This window comes from Octopus sinensis, linkage group LG8 (genome assembly GCF_006345805.1).
Source record: "Octopus sinensis linkage group LG8, ASM634580v1, whole genome shotgun sequence".
NCBI lineage: Eukaryota > Metazoa > Mollusca > Cephalopoda > Octopoda > Octopodidae > Octopus > Octopus sinensis.
The window spans coordinates 82,767,779-82,792,904 of NC_043004.1; the positions used below are offsets into that span (position 1 = coordinate 82,767,779).

At 34.8% G+C, this 25,126-nt stretch overlaps 1 protein-coding gene across 3 annotated transcripts in view; it reads left to right on the forward strand.

Annotated features, from left to right (window-relative positions):
* LOC118764608 overlaps positions 1 to 20,983 on the forward strand; it is a 40,115-nt gene extending 19,132 nt beyond the window's left edge. For all 3 annotated transcript variants that reach the window (XM_036505528.1, XM_036505529.1, XM_036505530.1), the window contains exons 2-4: positions 17,665 to 17,733; positions 18,641 to 18,730; positions 20,525 to 20,983. In XM_036505528.1, the coding sequence (XP_036361421.1) occupies positions 17,665 to 17,733; positions 18,641 to 18,730; positions 20,525 to 20,581 (216 nt within the window). In that variant the 3' untranslated portion in view covers positions 20,582 to 20,983. The remainder of the gene's footprint in view (positions 1 to 17,664; positions 17,734 to 18,640; positions 18,731 to 20,524) is intronic.
* The last annotated feature ends 4,143 nt before the right edge of the window (positions 20,984 to 25,126 follow it).

Sequence of the window (25,126 nt, forward strand, 5' to 3'; positions counted from 1 at the left end):
CTAGTGTTAAACAATACTCGCAAATAAAATACAGACTAGTGTTGTACTGCTACAAGTGAGCTATATTCCATTTCTTAATTTCAACGGAGGTAATGCAAGCAGAAACTAGAGGAACATAATTAAGATCCACACTCGAAAATCAGATAAATACTTATATTCATATATTCTTCCATTATTACAAAACGGATATATAAATTCCAAATATATAGATATTAATATTATATATATATATATATATATATATATACATACACACATACATACATACATACATATGTGTATATATATATATATATATATATATATATATATATATATATATATATATATATATATAAATATATATATGGATAGATAGATAGATAGATTGATAGATAGATAGATAGATAGATAGATAGATAGATAGATAGATAGATAGATAGATAGATAGATAGATAGATAGATAAAACAGTGAATTTACATTTGAAAGTTATAAAACTTTGCTGTAATTAAACATTTGTGATGATAAGACTTTAAAAGGAGTATTTAAATCCTCCTAAAAATAATACAACAATTTAATACAAAGAATTAACGTTCCATCTACGGGGAGTTTCAGAGCTGTGCCAAGTAATATGATATATTTCCTATTTTCAAAACTTACACTCCCTTTATTAGGATGTTTTTACACGCAATATACGAAAACAAATGCAGAAATACTATTATACAATTACCAGTCATCTGTGTTGCGTTATGACATTGCACTAACAACCTTTATAGTTATCTAATATTACCTAATTAGCATATACTCCAAAAAGTATGGTAAAGTTCATATGTTAATTTCCACCCAGACGAATCCATTATTACACTTTAATTATATTCCCATGTTTTTATGAAATTAGGTAATATTTTTATATCTATATATTTGGAAGTTATATATCAGTTTTGTAGATATGGAAGAATATATGAATATATGTATGCATTTGATTTTCGAGTGTGGATCTTAATTATGTACCTCTAGTTTCCACTTGCATTGCCTCCGCTGAAATTAAGAAGTTGTATATATATATATATATATATATATATATATATATATATATATATATATATATATATATATATATATGTATATATATATACACACACACACACATATATATATATATATATATATATATACACACATATATATACACATATACATATATATGTACATTTATATATACATAGACATATATACACACACATACACACATATATAGGGCGCCCCGAAAGTTAGGCAACGGAAATTTTCGGCTTTAACAACTATCACTGATGTTGCTGGTTCAATGCGAATGGAATTAGATATGTTGACAGGCATAGTTTCATGAAATGACATATCCACTACTACTAAGTGTAGTATTTAAACACTACATAAAATATAAGTAGCTGACAGGCAGTGGGACTGAACCTACAACCCTGCGGTTGGAAAGCAAGATTCTTTATTTCATCACATTTGCCATAAAGGCATAATACAGATATAAGCTCGCAGGCTGGACACAAACAGATTGATGATGATGGAATGAAAAAAGAGAAGGTTGGTGGGGGAGCAGCCAATGACCGCCGATTGTTACTTCCCGATAACATTGTTTTTTTTTTAAAAACACAAATGAGGTATTGAACCTCTTACACCAGTTACAAATTGAGGCCCTGGGCCTCTTACCAACCAAGGTTCAGCAAATATATTCAACCAAAATCACCAAGTTCAAATCGAGGCACTAAGACCTCTTATGCTACCTCCCCGAATAGGTCCCTTGCCGCCTGCAGGCAAGCCAGCAATCGCAAGCCCCATAAGAGATAATTGTATTCATCCTCGTTAAAGGAGTCTGTAGAAATAATTTTACGCCATGACCTCCGCAGCCAACTTCGGAGGCCAATCCGGGCTTTCAATACAGGGGAGGACTGCTTGTTCCCGGCCTTCTAGATTCCTCACAAAGTTCTCTCAAGAAAGATCACAAATTTCTCATTTATTATACTTGGAGGGGAAACAGTTTCCTCCGTCTGTGGCAAAATTCCCACCGATGAGGTTTCAGGACATGCCGGCACAGTATTGCTAACCACCGGCACTCTCCCATTCTTTTACCGGAGTATCACCCCCCCCCCCTCCACAGCTTTGGGGTCCTTCCGTGAGCAACCATTGTTGCCCATCTTCTTACATTTTACCCTTTTTTACGGGGAGGTCTTTACCTCCACAACTAACAGCATTTCTCCCTCCGGAGGAAGAGGGAGAGCTTTTCCACAGCCAACTGTTCCAGGACCCCATTGGGGACAGTTTTTTTTAATGTGGCCCAGTTCCAGGTTCAGGTGACACTTGGTTCGGGACATCCTTCAAGTGTCACCGGGTACCTGCAACCGGCCATTTTCAAAAAATCTAGAAAGACCAGATTTTTGACTAATTGGGTCCAGAGGGTCTATACAGCTTTTGACCCAACCCAATCAGCCGCCGGCAAAATTTGAACATTAAGCAGCTTGGATCCGCTGCCACCCAATCCCCGGCGGATAGTATACTCTATCTATTGGGGTTCAATCCCGGGTGGCAGCCCGCGCTCTAAGGGCTGGCTCGCAAATTTGCGACACCACTCCGGGGTGTCAAATAGCATCCACACCATTGCATACTGCACCCACCTTGGAGATGAATTTAATAGTTGGCGAATACTCTGCCAATTCTTTTTCGATTTGCGTCTTTTTAGAGGGCGATGGTGTCAAGCGACTTCGAGTAAGTCCTTAACACCACCGTCCTCTCTTCAAAGTCTTTCATCCACTGTTTCTGTTGGACAATCTCTCAGTACAACGTAATGTTTTTTTTTATCTTTTTTGCCATGTTTTTTTAGAAAAAAAGTTCACAGCAAACAAAAATTCAGAGTAAAAAAAACACAAAAATGTAGGAAGGACGGAAGGAAGAAAGAAGACAAGAAACAGTTCAAAAACACAGCAAACTATTCTGGGTGTCCTGATACTCCTGGCCAAATCGGTAATTCCCTTGGTAATCCTGGGCACAAAACAGTTGCACAACAATTTCATCAAAAATCGGTAAAAAATAATTACAATTATCGGCGGAGGGATACGCCTCCAAAACACAATTCTCACCGCTAAGTGAGACATTAAACACAACAACAGGCAGGCAAATACCCGGAACTCAGTGGATATTTCTTGCTCGACAAAATAATTAGACACGAGCAACAACAACCCCCCCCACTGAATCCCCCCCCAAAACAAATGTCTCACCTTGTACTTGTGCTTCCCTTGTTCAATAATTCACGACGTTAGTATTGTGACTCCTAGCAGTGCAAAAAAAAAAAAAACACTGACCAATGCATGCGCGGGGAAGCAAACTTCTTACCACATAGCCACACCTGCTTACTGCAGATTCTTACTACGGCGCAACACTTGCGCCTATTTGTATAAACATCGCTTTGAAATTAGAGCAATTTCATTTTACTGATATTAATTACATATCTCGGTTGAGTTACTCTAGTAGCTATTGTCTATTACTAATGAAACAGCCATTGAGCGTTATTTAATTGTGAAATGTTCGTCAAATTTGAAATTTTATGCTTTATAGCAAATATATAGAGCCCAAAATGATGATTGTTCAATCTGTTTATGAATATAATTGGATTATGAATAATTTTGTGTGTGTGAGGTTAAAAGCTTGTTTCTAAACCGCATGGTTCTAGTTTCTAGGTTCGGGTCCAAAGCGGCATTTTTCTGCTCTAGCCTCGGGTCGACCAAAGCCTTGTGAGTGAATTTGGTAGACGGAAAATTGGAAGAGTACCGTGTATATATATATATATATATATATATATATATATATATATATATATATATATATATATATATATATATATATATATATATATACATATATATATATATATATACAGTTGCGGCCAAAATGTTCAGAACGGTATTGTTTTCGCCAGAAAAGTAGGTATAAGTTTTTATCAAAGTTGTTTTATATTCTATAATTTTCACAGACAATAAATACAATATTATTTGTTATTGTCTGAGATTTTTCTTGTAATTTGAGAGGATAATACAAAAGTTATGGATGATTTAGTGATTTACTGCAAAACCCATGGCGGCCAAAATGATCAGAAAGGTTGCTTTTACTCCATTTTTTCGTATATTTAACCGGCGAACTCTAATGTTTTGAGTGTGTTTACGTGACGGTTCGTTTAGTAAGAATATCTGCAGTGTACTTTGTTAATATAATGCCACTTACTCCGTTATCAATTCATCAGTAGATTATACCTACTTTTCTGGCGAAAACAATACCGTTCTGAACATTTGGGCCGCAACTCTATATATTATGTAAAATCGTTCTGTCTGTGTGTGTGTGTGTGTGTGTGTGTATGTGTGTGTGTGTGTGTTCTAGGATCTCGGGCATCCTCCATCCGATTGCTCTCAAATTTGATGTGTAGATAACAACGGTATCAGGGCGTGTATATGTCTTGTAAAATTTACAAAAATCGATTCCAGGTGAGAATGCAATAAATAAAGCCGTGGGATCGTGCATTTGTACGCGCAAGTACATCAGCTGTTGCGATCGATAATACGCGTACGTGAGAAAAATGCACCTGCAGTTTCCGCAAAAAAGTGGAAAACGGCTTGCATGAAATAATGCCACAATAGGCAGCATATTTAAGAGACCAAAAAAGTAAGATGCGAAAGAGATATTTTCTTCAAACTTGGCATGAAAGAAGGAAAGACTATTTTGTTTCTCATGAAGTTTTTTTCATTTTTGCCTTAACTTCGTTTAACAAAACCAAAAATTTTATTGAAATAAAGGGATGCTTAATTATTTTTTAATAAAAAGAAACCAGTGATTGCTTTTCATTCAAGGAAGAAAATACTATTTTCATACTCAATAAATGATTTTTTTTAGTGAAAGAAAACCGTTATTGTATTCAATCAAGTTTGTTTGAGCTTTATTTCAAGGTGCATGTAGTAAAAATACTTTAATTTTAGAAGCAAAAGACTATTTGCTCGCTTCTTAATCGTGCAATATTTGCATTTTCTAAACGTACACAATTAACCTACAATTGACCTTTTTTTTTATGAAAATGCGACACATTTGCATTTTTAATTATAATTGTGTAATTGTTTCAATGGTATTGGTGTTTTAAAGTTGAAGTTCAATTGCATAGCATTTACATTTAAAATATATACACCTGGCCTTTTTGTGTTGACATTAATGTTGACAACTTTTAATGTCTTTATTTGCTCATGAAAAGTTCCTTCTTTCATTTATCTCGATTTTAAGCTCTAGGATTAAGATGTAGAAGAGCTGGGGTCGATTTATTCGACTACAATTTCTTCAAGGCGGTGCCTCAGGGTCGTCGTAGTCACATGTGAGAAGCAGGGTAAAAGAAATTAAAGAATAAATGACACACACACACACACACACACACAGAGGCAAAAACACACACACACACACACATATAAATCAGAGAAGAAGGGAAAGTATCAATGTAGCCCAAGTATAATATTTAGTTACTGTTTTCTCAGTATTCTCCATTTTCCAAACCACATTCTCTTTTATCATTTATCAATCATTAAACTGATAAATTGATAAATTAGTCATTTTCTGTGTTCAGACTCCGGCCAGCCTTTCTGCGGCATCGCTTTTCACCAAACGAATCAACCTCAGTACTTATTGTTTTGTAAAACCTGATATTTTTTGTGTCATTTATTGCCAGAAGATCTAAATTACAGGGACGTAAACACTCCACCACCAGTTGTCAAGCAACGATGTGCGACAAAAACAGACACAAAAAACACACACTCATACCTATGCATATATCTACGTATCTATCTATCTGTCTATCTATATTTATATATATCTATATCTATCTATCTATCTATCTATCTATCTATCTATCTATCTGTCTATATATCCATCTATCTATATCTATATCTACCGATTATATATATATATATATATATATATATATATATATATATATATATATATATATATATATATATATATATATATAGGCGCAGGTGAGGTTGTGTGGTAACAAGTTTTAGTCTCAACAACTTGGTTCCGGGTTCAATCCCATTGCGTAGCACCTTGGTCAAAGTATTGAGTGGATATGGTAGAAAGAAACTGAAAGAAGCCCGCTTCATATATATATATATATATATATATATAATAAAATATAAAATGGGACAAGAACGCAAAACATCCGGACAACTAGATGATACAAGAGGTGACAACAATACATCCAAATAGGCGATACCCACCAAAAAAGAAACACGGACGGGTCATTCAAAGCCTTTTATCTTCAGTCAAGATATATATATATATATATATATATATATATATATATATATATATATATATATATATATATATATATATATATATATATATCCATCAAATAACAAGACCAAAATAACGTAATATTTACTAGGATATTTATAAAGAGAAATATGATCTTACAGCTGTTTCAGGGGGATAAATGATGTTCTATAATTGGAGACGTATTAAGAGAGTTTCAATAGAAGAAATTAGTAGAGTTCATTATATAAGTTATTTTGCAGAGGGAGAGACACTGGAAGTATGAAAGGAAAAATGAAAATAAAAATAAGTCTTCGATGTTAAAGTTGCTCTTCCGTTATGCAAGGAATGTGCTGTGCAGAGTGGGTAAGATGCTTCTTGTCCATGGTGCGTAAATTCCGATCCATATATATATATATATATATATATATATATATATATATGAAGCGGGATTCTTTCAGTTTTTTTCTACCATATCCACTCACGATACTTTGGGTCGGCCCGGTGCTGTAGTGGAAGACACTTGACCAAGGTGCTACGCAATAGGATTGAACCCGGACCATGTAGTTGAAAATAAAACTTGTTATCACACAACCACACCTACGCCTATGTAAGATAACTGCGCGTGATAAATCTACAAACGTTGGTGTATACCTCATCAGACTTTTAGCATGGTATCTTATAACAATCTATGTTGTACGAGAAGCGTTGAACAATGTTGCTTATATAAAGAGTAATCAAAGTGAAGATGCATGGCTCAGTGGTTAGGACTTCGGTCTCAAAATCATGAGGTTGTGATTTCGGTTCCTAGACTGAGCTGGGTGCGTTCTTGAATAAGATACTTTAATTTTTGTTACTTTATTTCACTCAGCTCTAAAAATAAGTCACTAGTACCAAGCTGCATCGGCTTTTGCCTTTCCCTTGGACAACATTGGTGGCCTGGAGTCCAGAGGCTGATATGCATGGGTGAATGATTTTATTCCATAAATTACCTTGCCCAGACTTGTGCCTCGGAGTGGAACATTTTAGGTGCAATCCCTTGTTTGTTCCTTCTCGAGCCATGCCTGGCTCACAAGGGCCGGTTTCCCGGTTTCCTTGGCGTATAGGTTCCCCACCTCGACGGGACGCTAGTCGGTCGCTGGTGGACTGCATAATGCAGGAGGAAAGAGTGAGAGAATGTCGTGGCGAAAGAGTCAGCAGAAGTTCGCCATTAACTTCTGCGGAGCCACGTGAAGCTTAGGTGTTTCGCTCATAAACACACACACCGCCCAGTCTGAGATTCCAACCCACGATCCCTCTACCGCCAGTCCGCTGCTCTAACTACTTGGCAACTCATGACCGAAGGAAGTCTTTAAACTTTACGCAAAAAAACAATGAAAATTTTAACTGGGTGTAAAACTTCTGTTGCATTGAAATTTTCTGTATTTCATCGACATAGAAGTAACAATTCAACCATCTTACATGCCACTTTTAGCCAACGTAAAGAACTGCAGATTTTGAACCTGTTTAAATTTGGGTACCAATCCTGAAATGTAAATAGTCAAGTGTTTGTGCTGATCCCGAAATAAGGAATCGAGAATTTTTATGCAACATAGAAGTACAACATACATGCATGTGTACGTGTGTGTGTGCATATACATATGTAAATATAACTATACACATATCTATGCATATGGATATGTATACTCATGTATATGTATTTATGCATCTATGTGTGCGTGTCTCTCTCCCTCTGATGAACGGCAACGAGAAACTCAGAGTAACAGATTTTGTTGAATTTTCTGCTGCTTAAAATAAAGTATATATATATATATATAAGTAAATCACTTATGCTGAAAAATGACGCTAAATCATCTCACCAAATAACATATTTTCACCTATATTATCGCACCACGTATCGAATGAAGGAAAGCAAGCTAACAGAAATTGATAAAAATATAGTTAGCACCGAATCGGTTCCGATTTCTTGATTAATCTCCTAACAATTCTTCCTTCATCAGCGAGAAACACAAATGAAAATAGATGAAATACTTAAACATATTCACGGAAAAGCGGATGCAAAGTCAAGAATTTCATTTAAGTACCCCAAATATATACGAACAGAAATTCCCTAGAAATTTTCTTACCCTTCGGGAATAAGAATTAATTTACTTCTGATATCACTGTGATTACCGTGACCGACCAGGCTAGCAGATGTTGCTACACATCGCTGGTCACAATGCGCTTTGCATTGTTTTAGCCATCAAATGGCGCCACCCCACTGGCTAACCGATAAGGCCAAATTCTGTTGTGTCTGGGGAGAGTCAATTTCTTTTTGTGCCTTATGATATAACACACTAACCGGTAAAATTTCCACTTTTTTCTTATTTTTTTTTTTAATTTTCGTTGCGTCTTGCAAACTTTTCAATAGTTTTGACTCTGTTCGTTAATTACACTGCTTTCCGTTTTCTTTGTTTGTGCGCATGTGTGTGGGTCAGTTTGTGTGTGTATGTGTGTATGTGTGTATGTGTGTGTGTGTGTGCCTATACATGCATGTACGTATGTATGTGTGTGTTTGCATATGTATATATGTGTGTGTATGCGTATATTATCAGAAAATTTATCAATGGCCATCATATGAAAAAATACCTTTTAAAGAGAGAATTATAAATACAATTATCGATAAGGGTAAAAGTAAAAAGGCCTGGAAAAGCAAGAAAGTGGGGAGTATAATTTGACGAAATTTAAATGCCGTTTCATATCTTGTACCGGTGTGCAGACCATTCTACGAGCTCACTGCATTACTGGTTTCTACTATAAACACAAGGCCTGATATACAACTGGGACTTATTTTATCGATATCGAAAGTATGATGGCCAAATTTGACCTTGGCGGAATTTGAAACCAGAAAGTATGGACGAACGAAATGCTGCTAAGCATTTTGCCCATCGTGATAACGATTCTGCCAGTTCACCACTTTATGTTGACAAATTATTACATTTAAGAGCTGTTTTGCTCTTGTTCGTTTTATTATCACCTGATTGTGACAAAATCGGCGGAAAAGATAAATTAACTTTGCTGTCAATTAAGTGTCCTAATTCGCTATTGAAAATAACCACTTCTTCGTACTTTTCTTGCACTTTGCAATGTAAACTGGCAGAATCGACTAACGAGCAGAATAAATACAGGACATATATAGCAATAGAGCGCTATATCTCTGTATATGTGTTGAATATAAGCTTTTTTTCGCTAAGTGCTTTTTGCTATTTTTTTCAATTAATGTTTTCAAACGTGGTACACATATCGCTTATACTTTTATTTCTGTGCATACAAATACGCGTAATATGCTTTTGTACTGTACAAATCATCTTGTAGTCTATGCAAGTATTGATTATAATTCATGGATTTTACGTATTTAATATTTATACAAGTAGAAAGTTTAGGCGATTTGGAGAAAGGCGGAAATCCAAAGGGAGGGAAATAGAGAGAGAGAGAGAGAGAATAGAGAGAGAGAGAGAGGTTTCAGGACAATCCTCTAAGAGGAGAAAAATAATATACAATGGGGGAAAGGATGGGTAGATAGGTAGATAGATAGATAAATAATTAGACAGACAGAGAGACAGATAGATGGTTAGATAGATAGAGATTTCTTTTCAATTTGATGTGGACCATTCATTGAAATTTCATTACAAAGCATATTTTTCTTTCTCCTTTCTTTTTTCTTTCCATTGTACACCTATCAACATATTTGTAAATAAACACATTTTCTTAAAAGGGCTGGTGACCTTTAAAAGAAGTCAATTTTAGGAAGTAAGATGGACAAAATAACAAAGGAATAGAGGATACAGTCATTTTACCATTACTTCTAACAGCACTTACTATACTTGCATGGGACGCTATATCGAAAGAACTAACCTATTTCTTTACTACCCACAAGGGGCTAAACACAGTGGGAACAAACAAGGACAGACACACGGATTAAGTCGATTATATCGACTCCAGTGCGTAACTGGTACTTATTTAATCGACCCCGAAAGGATGAAAGGCAAAATCGACCTCGGCGGAATTTGAACGTGAGGGCAGACGAAATACTGCAAAGCAGTTCGCCCGGCTGCTACCGTTTATGCCAGCTCGCCGCCTTCGAAAGAACGAAGCATTCTATATGTGGTGTACATTGTATTATGCAATAACCATAGCAAAGATATCTAACCTAGAAGTAGCAACCTGCACACCCTAGTCATTTCTTTTCCAATTCCACTAGGTACGTAAGCCTTATACCAAGATACAGTTATGTGTGCTGCGCTTGTCAAATAATAAATACAACACACTATCCACACCTATTACGACCATTTTCCAGAGTTGCTTTGTTTGATTTACGGAATTTGTATAACATTCCCTATTGTGAATCATTAGACTACTCCCTACTGCTTTCTTTGATTTCCGACTTGGCATTTCCTCTAACACCTTACAAGGTGTAGTTTATTATATGACACCCTTCCACTTTAAACTCCTCATTGATAACTAGTACTCCTCAATGATAAATAGTACTCAGCTATTACTAGAAGCTTTACCCTCTCCAGGCAAACATTTCCTAATATTATAAGTGGTCCTAACTAACCCATATACAACACCATACTTCTTAACACTGCAATTCCATAAAAGTTAGATCGTATTATTTGATTGTCTTTGTACCCTCCCCAAGATTTCAACCGATATTCACTGAACATCCCTAAATTGTCTGTATCTCTGCTCTCCTCTATTTGTCCTTTAACCTTAGTTAGTGAACCCTAAACTCGGCCCTATGCCTAGCTGGCTTGTACGTTTTCATTTTTCTTCACCCTTTTCCTTATCCACTTTCTATATTCCTAATTCATATTCGGTTCTCTCATTGTTACCCGTTACTCATGGGATATTATAATGAAATATCACCTACATTCCACTCCAGGAACCAGTCTAGCAGACCCCTATCTCATCCGGGTTGCTGACCTTAGATATCATGTTACACATATTCACGAATTATATTCTCAACCTCAACGTCCAACTTTGTGGTTCATCCTTCCATTTCATAATTGGCCTTGACAGACTTCAGTCAGATCTCTGCCGTATTCTTGAGATATTCTATAACTTTCAGCATCAGGTGAAAATTACGTTTCGTGTGATGATTATTGTTTTTTTTTGTAATATAGTAATGTTTTCATTCTTCTATTAAAAAGATGTATAAGAAACAGCAGGAATGAGCTGACAACTTTCCATCCTCTGTTATATTTCATTTGACACATACACACACAAACACACGCGCATATATATATATATATATATATATATATATATATATATATATATATATTAGAATAAATAAGGTACTCAGGAATCTAGATGGTTTTATATTTACAGATATTTAGTAAAATGAAACATGTTTTTATAAATCATATATTGGCGCTTGCGTCCACTCTAGTGGAGTCTTCAGATTGAACTTTTTCAGTAAATTTGTCTCCTTTTATAGTATTATTGTGTGTATATGGGGGGAGAGAGATATAAGATAGTACAATAGGGTGAGGAATGGGGCGAAAGTGAGAGAGTTCGTGTGTGTGTGTGTGTCCTTTTGCATCGGAAAGGAGTGTCAATGGAAAAGAAAAGGAACGGAAGAAGGAAGAATGAAGGACAAGAATCTGTTGACATCTTAGCACTTGGTCAGTTCTTTCAGTAGGAAATGATTCTTGGCTTTTAGAAATGGCAAATCCACGTGACCACTCCAAGCAGGGTAAATATTATCTTACAAAAAATTGTCTGGATTTCTTTTTATCATTGTCTTGTAAGTGTGTGCGCGCGCGCTGAATCTGTTTTTCAAATAGTAGTAATTGGCATTTAGTAGTGACAATGCTGTCTTCTACTTAAATTCCTTATATGGAGCTCTGAAATCCCCTTTTATCTCAATTCTATAATTAGTAAATCTTTATTGTCTCCTTCCAATTATTTTTCCCTCTATGAACCTTACAGTAGTCTGGAACAACCGAATCTTAGTCAGTCAGTTGATGGGCTCCACTACCTCAAATGTTCTTAATATTTAAATCCACATCTTTGTCTATATATCTAGCTTCTCTATAATGTTGCCACTTCATATGAAAACTTTTGTATTAATGCAAAACCTCGATAATTGGCTGATGAGTGCTCAGTAATACTTACAACATCTAATAAAAGGATGTAGTACGAAGTGATTGTACCAAATTAACAGAGTCATTCTTGTTGCTTGTTTTGATATATATATATATATATATATATATATATATATATATGTAGAGAGAGAGAGAGAGAGAGAGAGAGAGAGAGAGAGAGAGAGGGAGAGAGATAGAGTGACTTAGAGACGTAGATAGACAGTTCGATATATTGCTGGATATAGAGGTACAATATATATATATATATATATATATATATGTGTGTGTGTGTGTGTGTGTGTGTGTGTGTATGGATACATATATATATATATATATATATATATATATATATATGTATGTATATATGTATTTATATGTATACACACAAAGAAAGAGAGAGAGAGAGGGAGGTTCATAATATATTTTGAATTAATATATATGCTTGATATGTGAAAGAAAATAAATCAAATGCATTCTCTTAATACAAAAGCACCATATCAATTAATTAATCAGTGTTGATTCGTTATAGGATAATTGAAATCAAGCAATGTTCTCTATACGGATTTTATAAGCATTTCTAGTTCGATTTCTCTGACAGAGTCAACACTAGTATTAATTAGAGTTAGACCATCCTACATTATTTGAACTTGATATTGACAAAATATATGGAAGAAATTAGTAAAAACTCTATCTCTCTCCTTGGCTACTGATTCGTTGTTCCTAGTAAATTAAGTTATACTGCCCAATCTTTAATAGACGCGTTGATTGGCAAATAAGTTCACAAGGAAATATAAAACTGCATCGCACCTATCAAGAACTACTTAAAAAGTCTTCTTTTTCATAAACAAACTTTGAAGGAGACAAAATTTGAAGAATTATGCAAGTGAAAGAAACTCAGATGTTTAAACTGCTGGAATTATATCAGAAATTTGATCACTTTAGCCAATCGAGTATGACTGTTTCATCATTGAAATCACCAAAATCTAAAACAGTTTATTTGCAAGCATTTTATATTCTGTTCTGTACGTATGTGATTATAAACCCTATTCGTCACATTGTTACTTTAGCACAATGTAAAAAAAGGAATACTGATCAACTGTTTGTGTACAGTTACATATTCATTTTCAGAGTTTGTATTTATATCTTTACTTTGTTGAAAATCTTCAACCTATCTAAATTTAAGCTACTGACTGAAGAATTTGCCGAAATCAAACTTGAAAATGAAGGTAGAAAATGCCGCAAGTTAATTCTTTTATATTCATTTACGGTATTTTATGCATTTATATGCGTAACGATCTCTTCTAACATATTAATAGATTTCGTGTTGCCATGCCTTAGTAAAGACTTGTTGGAATATTTTACATATCCGATATCAAACAATATCTTCAAAGTTTCCTTTTTAACAATACAAGCTACATTTAATTGCATTTCCGCTGTCTATTTGATAGCTGATCTATACGTAGACTTGTTAATCGGATTTACACTCAGTTATGAGTTCAACAAGTTGGCAAACGAGGCTGAACGATTCGTAACGGAGAAGCAATCCGACCATTCAAATTTCATCAAGAAGCACAAAGATATCACAGAAATATGTGACGCTCATAATATTATGAGTAGGAAATTGAAATTTGTAAATGAATCTTTACAACTAACGTCAGGATTTATCGTACTTTCTTCCATTCTTAGCAGTTGCGTTGCAACTTACGTAATAATAAATGACTCACCAAGTATTAAAATCAGCCAACACCTATATTTAGCAATGGTGATGATAGGGTGCTTCATATATTTGATACTGTTGTTCTGGTGTGGAGTTCATTTGAATAAATCAGTGAGTATCTTTTACGATAACTTCATAATATCAAATCTTAATTTTATCTTTTTATGTTTCATCTCTTTCTTCTTTCAGTGTGAAGGCTGTAGTCATGCTCGAGCACCGACTTTGGTATAGCTGCACTATCGCTGATCCATTTTCTTTCATCGGTACTTGTTGAATGATGGAATCCAAATTTAGTACCCTCGGTTTTCTTACTTTCCGCAAATTAGGATCGTCTTAAGTTTTAATTGGTAGATGGTCGGTTTATATTATGTCTTGTCTTGTCTTTAGACAGCATTCATCCGGGGTGGGTTGAGCTGACTTCATTCATCCTCAATGCTGCAGCTTGCACAAACGCCGAGCAGACCTGGTGATTTGAGGCTAACGACCGCTTGATCTCCAACCACTCCTTATTCCATCAGCGAACGTCGAAGATATGGGGGCCTAGGTCGGGTTCCAGATCAGCCTTGACTGACAGAAGCCAGGTTTTTCGCTGTCCACCACACCGTTTTGCCAACCCTGAAGGGGAGCTGGGGCAATTGCTTCGTAGATAAATTCTCCAAGCACTTGTAGATGAATTCTATCAAGCACTAGTGCGAACGATTCTCCTTTACGGCAGCGAGACATGGCCGATGAGGGTGTAAGATATTAAGCGACTAGAATCCTTCGATAACCTCTGTCTACGCCGCATCCGTCGTGTCCGATGGTATCACTTTATATTATAACACGATCTACATTCATTCATGTGTATCTATTACGAATTTCCGTAGGATATTTAATCACAAAGCTATTGTGGTATCTAGCTTTCGATCTTATGTTGGCCTCTATACAGTGGTGATCCGTTCAGGTATTAAAATAACTTTTAGTACCAACGCTTCAGAATCTATCAGAAATATAGAATCGCATAATTTTCTCTTTGCTCTATGGAGCAAAGTCGTAGAAATGTTGACGTAGAAATGAGGCAATATGCTTCGTGTACCAGTGTTCGATTTCTTCAATGACATCAATATAGACAGCAAATTTGCCCGTTTGATAGGGACCAATTATTTAGGCAGTTGGAATAGTAGAGATACTGGCGGACTAAATAAATGGCAGGTGGCATTCGTTTTAGTGATTTACACATTGAGTCTTAATCCCAAAGGGAGAACCATACACACACATAACTTACACGCACACACATATATATATATATATATTTACACACACAGCCATCCATATATATATATATATATATATATATATATACAAAATGTTCTACACTATACACATAATTATAATCAGGGCTCCGCTAATTGCTCCGCACGTATCGAATTAGAAATGGACGCTAAGGTCTTTTCAGTTACCATATATATCTCCGAGACAGTAACACACATTTTTGTAAGCAAAAAAAAAAAAAAAAAAATGATGAATTTACACGACTTCGATTAACCACAGACGTGTTTCGAATTTAAAGTAAATTATAGTTACCTACTTTTCTCCTCATTGTGATAATTCGAGGGATATATTTGCGAGTGTTAGGATTAGATATGTACGCGATCAAGCGTCATCGCATAACTGATATTCAACCGCACTCACAAAAATATACAGCCGAATGTGAATACATTTTTATCCATTATACCCACGTGTGTGTTACGAACACTCCCGCAGAAAACTGTAGATTCGATCAGGGAGTAAAAAGTGTGTTTCTTTCTCGGAGATAATTATGGTAGTTGTAAAGATAAGTGCGTCCATTTCTAATTCGGGACGTGGCAAAGCAATAAGCTGACCCCTAATTGTAATTACATATACAATTATGAAATATTTTGTGTAATTCACATAAAAAGGTAATTTTAACGTACTGACTACTTGGTAAAATTATTAATTATTAATCAATTAATTGATTATTTTATTTATTTTACCCAGTATTATAGATATATATATCTGAGATCTTGTGCTGGAATGAAAGCAGTTGCAGTGTGGAAGGAGTTTAGAAGCCATTTAAGAACCACAAAAACCATTAGATTTATTTCAACATTTAAATTTCATTTGCCAGTATATTTTCGTCGCTTGGAGCCCGCAACGAATATAAATTTGGGAAAATAAATTTAAATGTTGAGGTGAATCTAAGTTATATATATATACAAATGCGTCGTGGAAGGTGTTTATAAGATATTTAAGAAAGACAGAAAACCATTAGATTCACTTCAACATTTAAATTACCTCTGTTTTTACGTTCTGCGTTCTGGTACCAACGAGGTCAACTTTGCTATTAATTCTTACGAGGTCTATAACATAAGTACCAGACGAGCACTGGGGTCGATGTAAACAACTTACAAACACCACCGGAATTGCCGGCCTTGTGACAAACTATGAAATCATTATTATTATTATTATTATTATTATTATTATTATTATTATTATTATTATTATTATTATTATTATTATTAATATCAATATTATTATTATTGAGTGAGAGAGTTGTACATGCCATCAAAGTGACACTGGGGTAAAATATACGAAGCCCAGTATACCCATCATTACTACCCGCCTGATAAGGGCACACGAGGCACATGCATCACAACCATATGTGCGCGACATGGTGATCTCATATAAAAATAAACAGCACATGACCTTACAGGTGGGACCCAGTTAGAATTTTATTCAGGTCGAGTTACCTATCCCGCTCAAAATGTCCCTGAATACGGGTTGTTTAATGATGTTTCCAGTGGTGAATTATTCAAACCCTAAAGAATTCCTTTCAACATACGGCTATGATACTCCCCCACTACTTCTTCTCGTGATCAGAGATGCACATATCGTCAGCCTCTAAGGACCATGCTCAACTGGTTAAGGTCTAACAACTGACAAGCAAATCTGTGGTATTGAGCAGAATATTTGCTGCAGTCCAACTTTTGTACCAAGAAAAAACAATGTACATGATCACACTTCCAATCAGTTAAGATCAGAAACCATGAGAACCACTGTCTGGTACTGCATCAGGGCATTTATTATTATTATTATTATTATTATTATTATTATTATTATTATTATTATTATTATTATTATTATTATTATTGTTGTTATTATTATTATTATTATTATTATTAGCATTATTATTATGATTATTATTATTTTTTGTTCCTTCTTCTTTTAAATTTTAAATTTTCGCTCTCCTTCTCGACTATTCGTTGATCAAAGGGGCATGCAACATCAACTATATAGCATATGTGGTATATCGTCTTGACGATCTATATCTCTGGCCTGTTGTGCTCAAGCATCTGATCTCCTTTGATTGGGAAATCGTAGAGATCATAACCCCACAGCTGGTTGTGCTTTTGGGGAAGACTAGGTTATTCGTTTGGGATATTGGCAATGCTTATATCTGCTCCTTTACATGTGATTATTATTATCATTATTATTTTCTTTTTCGCATCCAGGTTCACAGCATTACACAAAGTATTCACTATATGCAGTTTCAGGGCGTCGACCAGGAGGTTGTTGCGAAGGTAAATAAATTTTATGCTTGATTTTTCTCTTATCTAACTACAATTTTAAGTTATTCATCAGCGCATTATGTATGTATATATATAAAAATAAATAAATGCGCCCTTTTTAAAGACTAGCCAGGCTCATGGGTCTATTTTCTCGGTTTCTATGGCATATGTGTTCCCCTGTTGGACAGGACGCCAGTCTATCGCAGCCTTACCATTTTGCCAGCTTAGTGGACTGGAGCAACGTGAAATGAAGTGTTTTGCTCAAGAATACAACGCGTCGCCCGGTCCAGGAATCGAAACCACAATCTTACGATCTTCATGCTGACACTCTAACCACTAGGCCACACGCCTCCACATATATATTGGATTGGTGCGTTATTTTTGCAAATGTTTTTCCAACAAAATTTATTCAACAAAAACAAAAACAATATTTAAGAAACACATCTTTAAATGAGAGTCTGAACGCGTGCAGACCAAATGGGAAGTAGTAATTGAAGTAGATGGTGAATATGCTCCGGAACAATCATTTAAAGATGTTGGTGCATTTTAAAGATGGCAATGTTTTTCTTCCCTATTTATTCATTACTTCCTGCAACTCATCTAAAATCTTCTGATCTTCCTCACATCAATTATTAACTCGTTGGTGCCAGTTGTCCCATCCTTATTGGTATCGCTATTATATTTTCCTTTAGGTTCTTTTCTGGTTTTATATATAACCATGCGAATAATCATCGTTGAATTTCCATCAATACAAATAGGAATTCATCATCAAGTCCTTAAATGTGCATTTGTTTTAATCCCATCCTTTTCTGAATCAAATGACGATGTGTCCACGGACATCAAATATATGAGAAAAGTTGGTGGGATTTCTTGTTCAACCGTCTCTGTTTATGATTTCTCGTCTTCTTATGTATTACAGATATTAGTTTTCCTAAATCGACTAACGACTGAATCTCATGGAATTGATGTTGGTGGCTGTTTCGTAATAACTCCTTCGTCAACACTTACGGTAAATATTACAGTATTTAGTGCATATTTACATATTTTCTCATACAAAGTCGCAGGCATGATCCTGAGTTCTGCTTCTCGACTGTATAATTTAAGCATCAGACTCACTGCGTGACACCTAGTGCAAAGATTTTCAACTCTAGCCTCAGGTCAACCAAAGAACTCAATGAGTAATTTCGATAGACAGAAACTGAAAGGAATCATTTGCATATATATATTATGTACGAGATGTTTTGATGTGATTTACGCTGTTCACCCCAAACAGACATTTTATCCACTCAAATCGTAGCCCAAAATAATAGAACATTTTCTGGAAAGCGGATTGTTATGATGGCAAATATGTTCAAACCTATTATAATTATTAAAATTACCAAGTAAACCGCTACGCAACTTCTATAATTGCTACAGTGTCATAGTAGGTATATATATATATATATATATATATATATATATATATATATATAAGAAATTAAATAAGGAAAAAACACACACTTTACATAGTTTTAATATAATTTTTAATATATCAACAGTTCGCTTTCGCTATTCATGATATTGTGGTTTACTTATTTGAATATGTATTTTCTTAAGACGAAATTTTGCCCGTGTTGTGTGTAATGATATTTACGAGTGAATTACTTCACAAGTAGAAAAAATAAGGGGAGGTATTTAGCTACCGTTATTATACAGACAAAAAAAAAAGGGTTTCGAAATATTTGTTAAGTGAGGGGATTTATGTACAGATTTGAAATATTTAAAAAGATAAAAGTTGGTTATACGTGCATATTAAGACATGTTCTGTATTTTTCAATGAAAAAAGTGTGTTTATTTAAACGTTCTTGTGGAGAGATTGTGTCTTTGCACTTGTAGAAGGGGAAGAATTTGATATTTGGCTTGGTGTTATCTGCATATTTTTTTATATGTTCACTGAGAGGAATTTTCCTGTATTGCGGGAAACGGATTTGGTTTTTATGTAGAGTGGATATTTTTCTCAGGGTCATACTCGTCTATCCAAACGCCAGAGGACTTCACCTTAAGACCCATTGTAGCTGGGCCAGCTTCTGAAAGCGACCGCCTACGCAATTTTCAAGACATCCCACTGAAACCCTTGCTGAAATGCATCAAAATTTTCATTAGCTATTTTAAGATAAAAATGAATTTGGTTTATTAGTGACTCATGAAAGATCGTGAATACAACTTCAACCACAGCGATAAATAAGAAATAAAACGCGAATAATAAAAATAAAAAGAGTATATAATACAATTAAATAATTGAATTTCAAATAAATCGAAAGGAAAATATTGCGAAGGAGAATGTATTTGTTATATGCTTTGTTACTTTTTGGGGCAGAGATATAGCTTCTTAAAAAAAAAAACTTTGCAATGAAATGCGTTTTATACTTCCTGATTTTATAAAACGTTTGCAATATTCTGCTACAACCGTTTATCTTTTGAGTTCAAACGTTACCAGTCTTGACATTCTGTCGGTCATACTGCACAGAGCACAATCTGCCTGCTTAACATTTCGATTCGAGGTTCAGTCGCACACCTTACTCAACCATAAAACTTAATTAAATAATTGATAATTTATGGGCGCCTTAATGAAAATCGGTAACGAATATATCAGAAGATCTTGAAATCATGACCTAAATGTTTAGTGCCCAAAACTTGCGGTTGCTTAACTGAAACAACCAGTTTACTTTTCTAGTATAAGTAGTAAATAATGACCTTCAATCCGTATAATTCTCTTCATTCACTGAAAATAGCACATATATAACGTCTCTTTTCTGTTTTTCAGATGATTGGAAGTTTCATTACTTACATACTTGTGGTAATTCAGACAAAGCCATTATAAACGATGTCTCATTTTATTATGCATTTTCGATTGTAAGTAAATTCAGTACGAAGACGCCTTTAGCAGTACTACCTCACTATTTCACCATTAAATACCTTTGGAACCTGGGCACATCTGCACTTTCTCACGCAAGATTATTTTTTCTTAAAAGGTAAAGATGGGTAATGCTGAAGCGAGATCGAACGCCTTCTACCGGTGAAATCTCAGGATGATTCTATACTCTTTATTATCAGTCATGCAGCCATTGATTTTTCTGCTGGATTATTTATAACTGTCCGCCATCTTTTAAGTAAAATTGTATAAAAATATATATATTCACACAATGATTTTTCCGTCTGTATTTTAATTTTCCTGCTACCACATCTGCACATGTTCTACTTGTCACTTTTTCTCATTTACATAAATAAAAAGCACCAATATATTACAGAAAATCTCTCTATATATAAACGGCAGTTTGTCTGTGCGTGTTTCTGTGTGTCTGTTTTCTCGTACCCTCACCCTGACCACGGCTTTCAACCGATTCTGATGAAACTTGACACACACATAGCCCAATGTCATAATTCAAAACTGACGCAGCGAAAATGTTGAAAAGTTCCCCCAGTTCTGAAAAAAATCGATAAATTCGACATGGGGTCGAGAATCAGAAACCCAAACCACAGACCGTCTAGGGGACGCAACTCCACCTGTTTTAACTCTCAAAAAAAATTTACCATCATTTTTTTTCCATTTTTTTGCTATTTTTTGGCTATAACTCTCTAAAAATGCTTTATAGTTATTTCCCTTACAAATCTGAGCAACGCCGGGCGATACTGCTAGTACATTATAAATGTTCAACCTTGCATTTCCAAACTTAATCTTTCGAATATTCTAGAAATAAAATATAATAATGAAACCAATTACTGAGTTCAGTATTAATTTACTTTACAATATGTATGTGCATCAAAGTGAAAACAAATATTTCAAGGCAAAGATTCCTTTTATTTCTAAGTGATGCATATGTCATTTTATGCAGCAAGGACGAAATTAGTAGATATAGGTTATCTCAGTTAGTTCAATCTCAGATAACAAACTATGATTGCATGTATGGGTAACGTGAGTGGTAAGACCCAGATACTTAATTATATGGTTAATCCAAACATGAACAAACAGAAAACACAACAACGCGAGGATGTGGAACAATTATAGTGTTCTTGGACGCTCAGGAAAGGAAAGAAAGAAGGAGGAATTAACGTTTCGAGCGGAGCTTTTGCTTGTATATTATTATTATATGTTGCTATAATCATGGCACTCCGTAAGTTTCGACGACGAGGGTTCCAGTTGAACCGATCAACGGAACAGCCTGCTCGTGAAATTAACGTGTAAGTGGCTGAGCACTGTCTTGAATAAAAGTAAGAAGTTATCCTAACGGTTTCGGTTGCTGTAGAAAGACGATTTAGTCATGATGAAATTTTAACAAAAAATGAATAAATTGTATTTCATCAATGTTCCATGATATTAGTTCTTCAATCTCACTTTTTTTTTTACGAAATTCACATGCTGCCGTTGTTTTGTTTACTTTTCTTTGCTACCTGGTCGTGGTGGGTTTTTCGCAACAATAGCAGCCTGAATGGCCGTTGCTAGTTGCAGTGACATGTGTGGCAGCCGGAAGCCTCAGCAGTTGGAATGTTGGTAAGTCAATCGGTTGTGTAATGTCAAGCAATTTACTACTACCAGTAGATGTGGCAAATTTACCGATGATTTCAGCATGTTTATGGCAACTAAAACAAAGATTGTGGTTGGTTTAGCAATCGATAGTTAAGCATGATTGATATTTGGTGATGGAATTTGTTTCTATAGCGATACGTTGTAATTTCATCGCAGAACCCGTACCATCTGAAGAAAATGCAGCTGTAAATATGAATTACTTTTTTCTGGTGAAACCATGGCGAAAAATAGTTTCAAGTATCATATTTAAAAAGGGAAATTTGAATTATTGAGAGGTTACTTATGGGGTAAGTAAAGATTATGAATTACAAATATGACTACGAATATTCAGAAATATTTTCTTCAAATATATACTATAAAACTGGAAACATACATCGTCGACAGAGTCATTCAATGAAATGAAAGCATAGAGAAATTAAAAGAATTCAAAACACTCCACTATAAGTTAGAAAAAATGTTCACCATGGAATATAGCAGGAGACAACTCATTTTTAGTAAAATTCATCAGCGAAGTCAACAACTAAAGAGAGATATTTACGATGAAGCTTAGTCTTGAAACAATATTTTCTTTTAAGTTCAATACATTCCAAACAGAAGAGAATGTTTCTTATAACGTTAGCCTAAAGAAGTTCTAAAGCGCATCATATATATATATATAGTATATCCTCGAGTATAGTCCGCACTTGAGTATAAAACGCAGAACATGGTTAGGGCGCTGTACCTCTGTACTCCTTCTCTAACTTGAGTCAAAGAGGTCTATTAAACGTCCTTGGTTTGTAAAAATGTATACGGTAACATCCTTTATTATTATTATTATTGTATATACATCTTAATGCAAACGTAACTTTTTTGTCCCTTTTGTTTGCAGAAAATAAAGAAATAACAGTAATAACGTGTAGTAAATGTTGCTTACTGCAAGTTATGGATGATTCTTTTATTACTTCATTGCTTTCAGGCTTAGCTTAAGGTATTCTCGCGCCCGACATCACAAAATGCATCTGAATAAACATTGCCGGACGTCAAATAGAAACTAGGACATTGCTTAGAAAATATTTTTCATTTTTAACGTCGTATATAGTACGCACTAGGGATTTTGACCTTTAAATTTTGGGGAAAATGCGGATTATACTGGAAGATTTACGGTGTATATATATATATATATATATATATATATATATATATATATATATATATTTAAATAATGAGGGAGATAACTTAATATTAATTTTAATATCAATTTAAAACCAGTAGTCCAGCATACAAAAAAACTGAGAAGTCAGAGAAAATTCTAATATATGTGTATATTGGCAGGGCTTACTGCTAGTGAGTCGGCCGTATGCTAGAAATAGACCATCAACGATCAAACTACAAGGAAATTCTCTAGAGGAAAAATACAGCGAACACCAGAACCAAATTTGGCGGGCAGGACAGATGAAAATTTATATAAAAAACAGAATTAAATGCATACCTCGGTTTCGGCCTTTAACAAAAGAATTACTTACGTAATTGAAATGTCCGTGCTTCTTGAGTGCATTCGTTCATTGTAATGTAAACTAACCCCAGCTTTCGTGCCAGTACAGACACGTGTATAGTTTTACCGATTACACTAGTGGTAAAATTTCAAATGACTTGGTTCTGGCGCGCTAATAAATTCCTGAGGCGAAGGGCTGCAGTAAATGATTCACTGCGGTTGGTGCTTGCTACTAGAGAACGTATTTATTTCAATATTTAAATAATGAGGGAGACAAATTAATATTAATTTTAACATCAATTTAAAACCAGTAGTCCAGCATACAAAAAATCTGAGAAGTCAGAGAAAATTCTAATATATGTGTATATTGGCAGGGCTTACTGCTAGGGAGTCGGCCGTATGCTAGAAATAGGCCATCAACGATCAAAAGTATATATATATATAAGAGCAAAAGCTCCCCTGTCCAATGGACGGTGCTGAGTTATTAAACATTTAAACTAAATTTTCTCAAAGCAAATTGTCCGACCATCCCATGGCCTCCATTTCGACAAACACTGATTTAACCTAAATTTGAGACACCGGCAAAAGAAGAAATAAAGATAGACGTTTTTTCTATGCCAAAGAAAAACGATTTTATTCACTTTATCGATCGCATTCTCACGTGGTATCGATTATTGTAATTTTCATCAATATTTATACACGCCCTGATACCGTCGGTATTTACATATCAAATTTGAGTGCAATCGGATGGAGGATGCCCGAGATCCTAGAAGACACACACACAGACAGACAGAACGAATTTCATATAATATATATATATATATACATATACCCTCATTTATGAATGTATATATACATTTATATATATATATATACAGAGAGAGAGAGAGAGAGAGAGGGGAGAGAGGGAGAGAGGGAGATAGAGAAGGAGATTGAGAGGCATAACAATTTAGCTATTGATATGTTGTATATAATTTAGTTATTGTACATCGAGTTCTTCCTCTTAAGTGGAAAAAATTATTATAAGCTTAATCCTGAAGTAGCAATTCAATAGTGATATTGTATTTTTCTATCATTCCTGGATCAAGGTGACATATTCAATCATGTATACGTAAACATACCCACATAAATAAATACATACATACATACATACATACATACATACATATATACATATAACAGCGAGGAAATAAAATGTCAATCCCTTTAAAACGTTTACCACTTTAACAGTACCAGATTCTGCATCTCACTCCATCTACATATTCAAAGAAGTTTGCCAACGGCCCTTCAGAAATAACACACTTTGTTAAGCTCAGTGGCTACTACTAAATTCAGGAAACACAGAGATGATGTTCTTGTAGCTGATGATT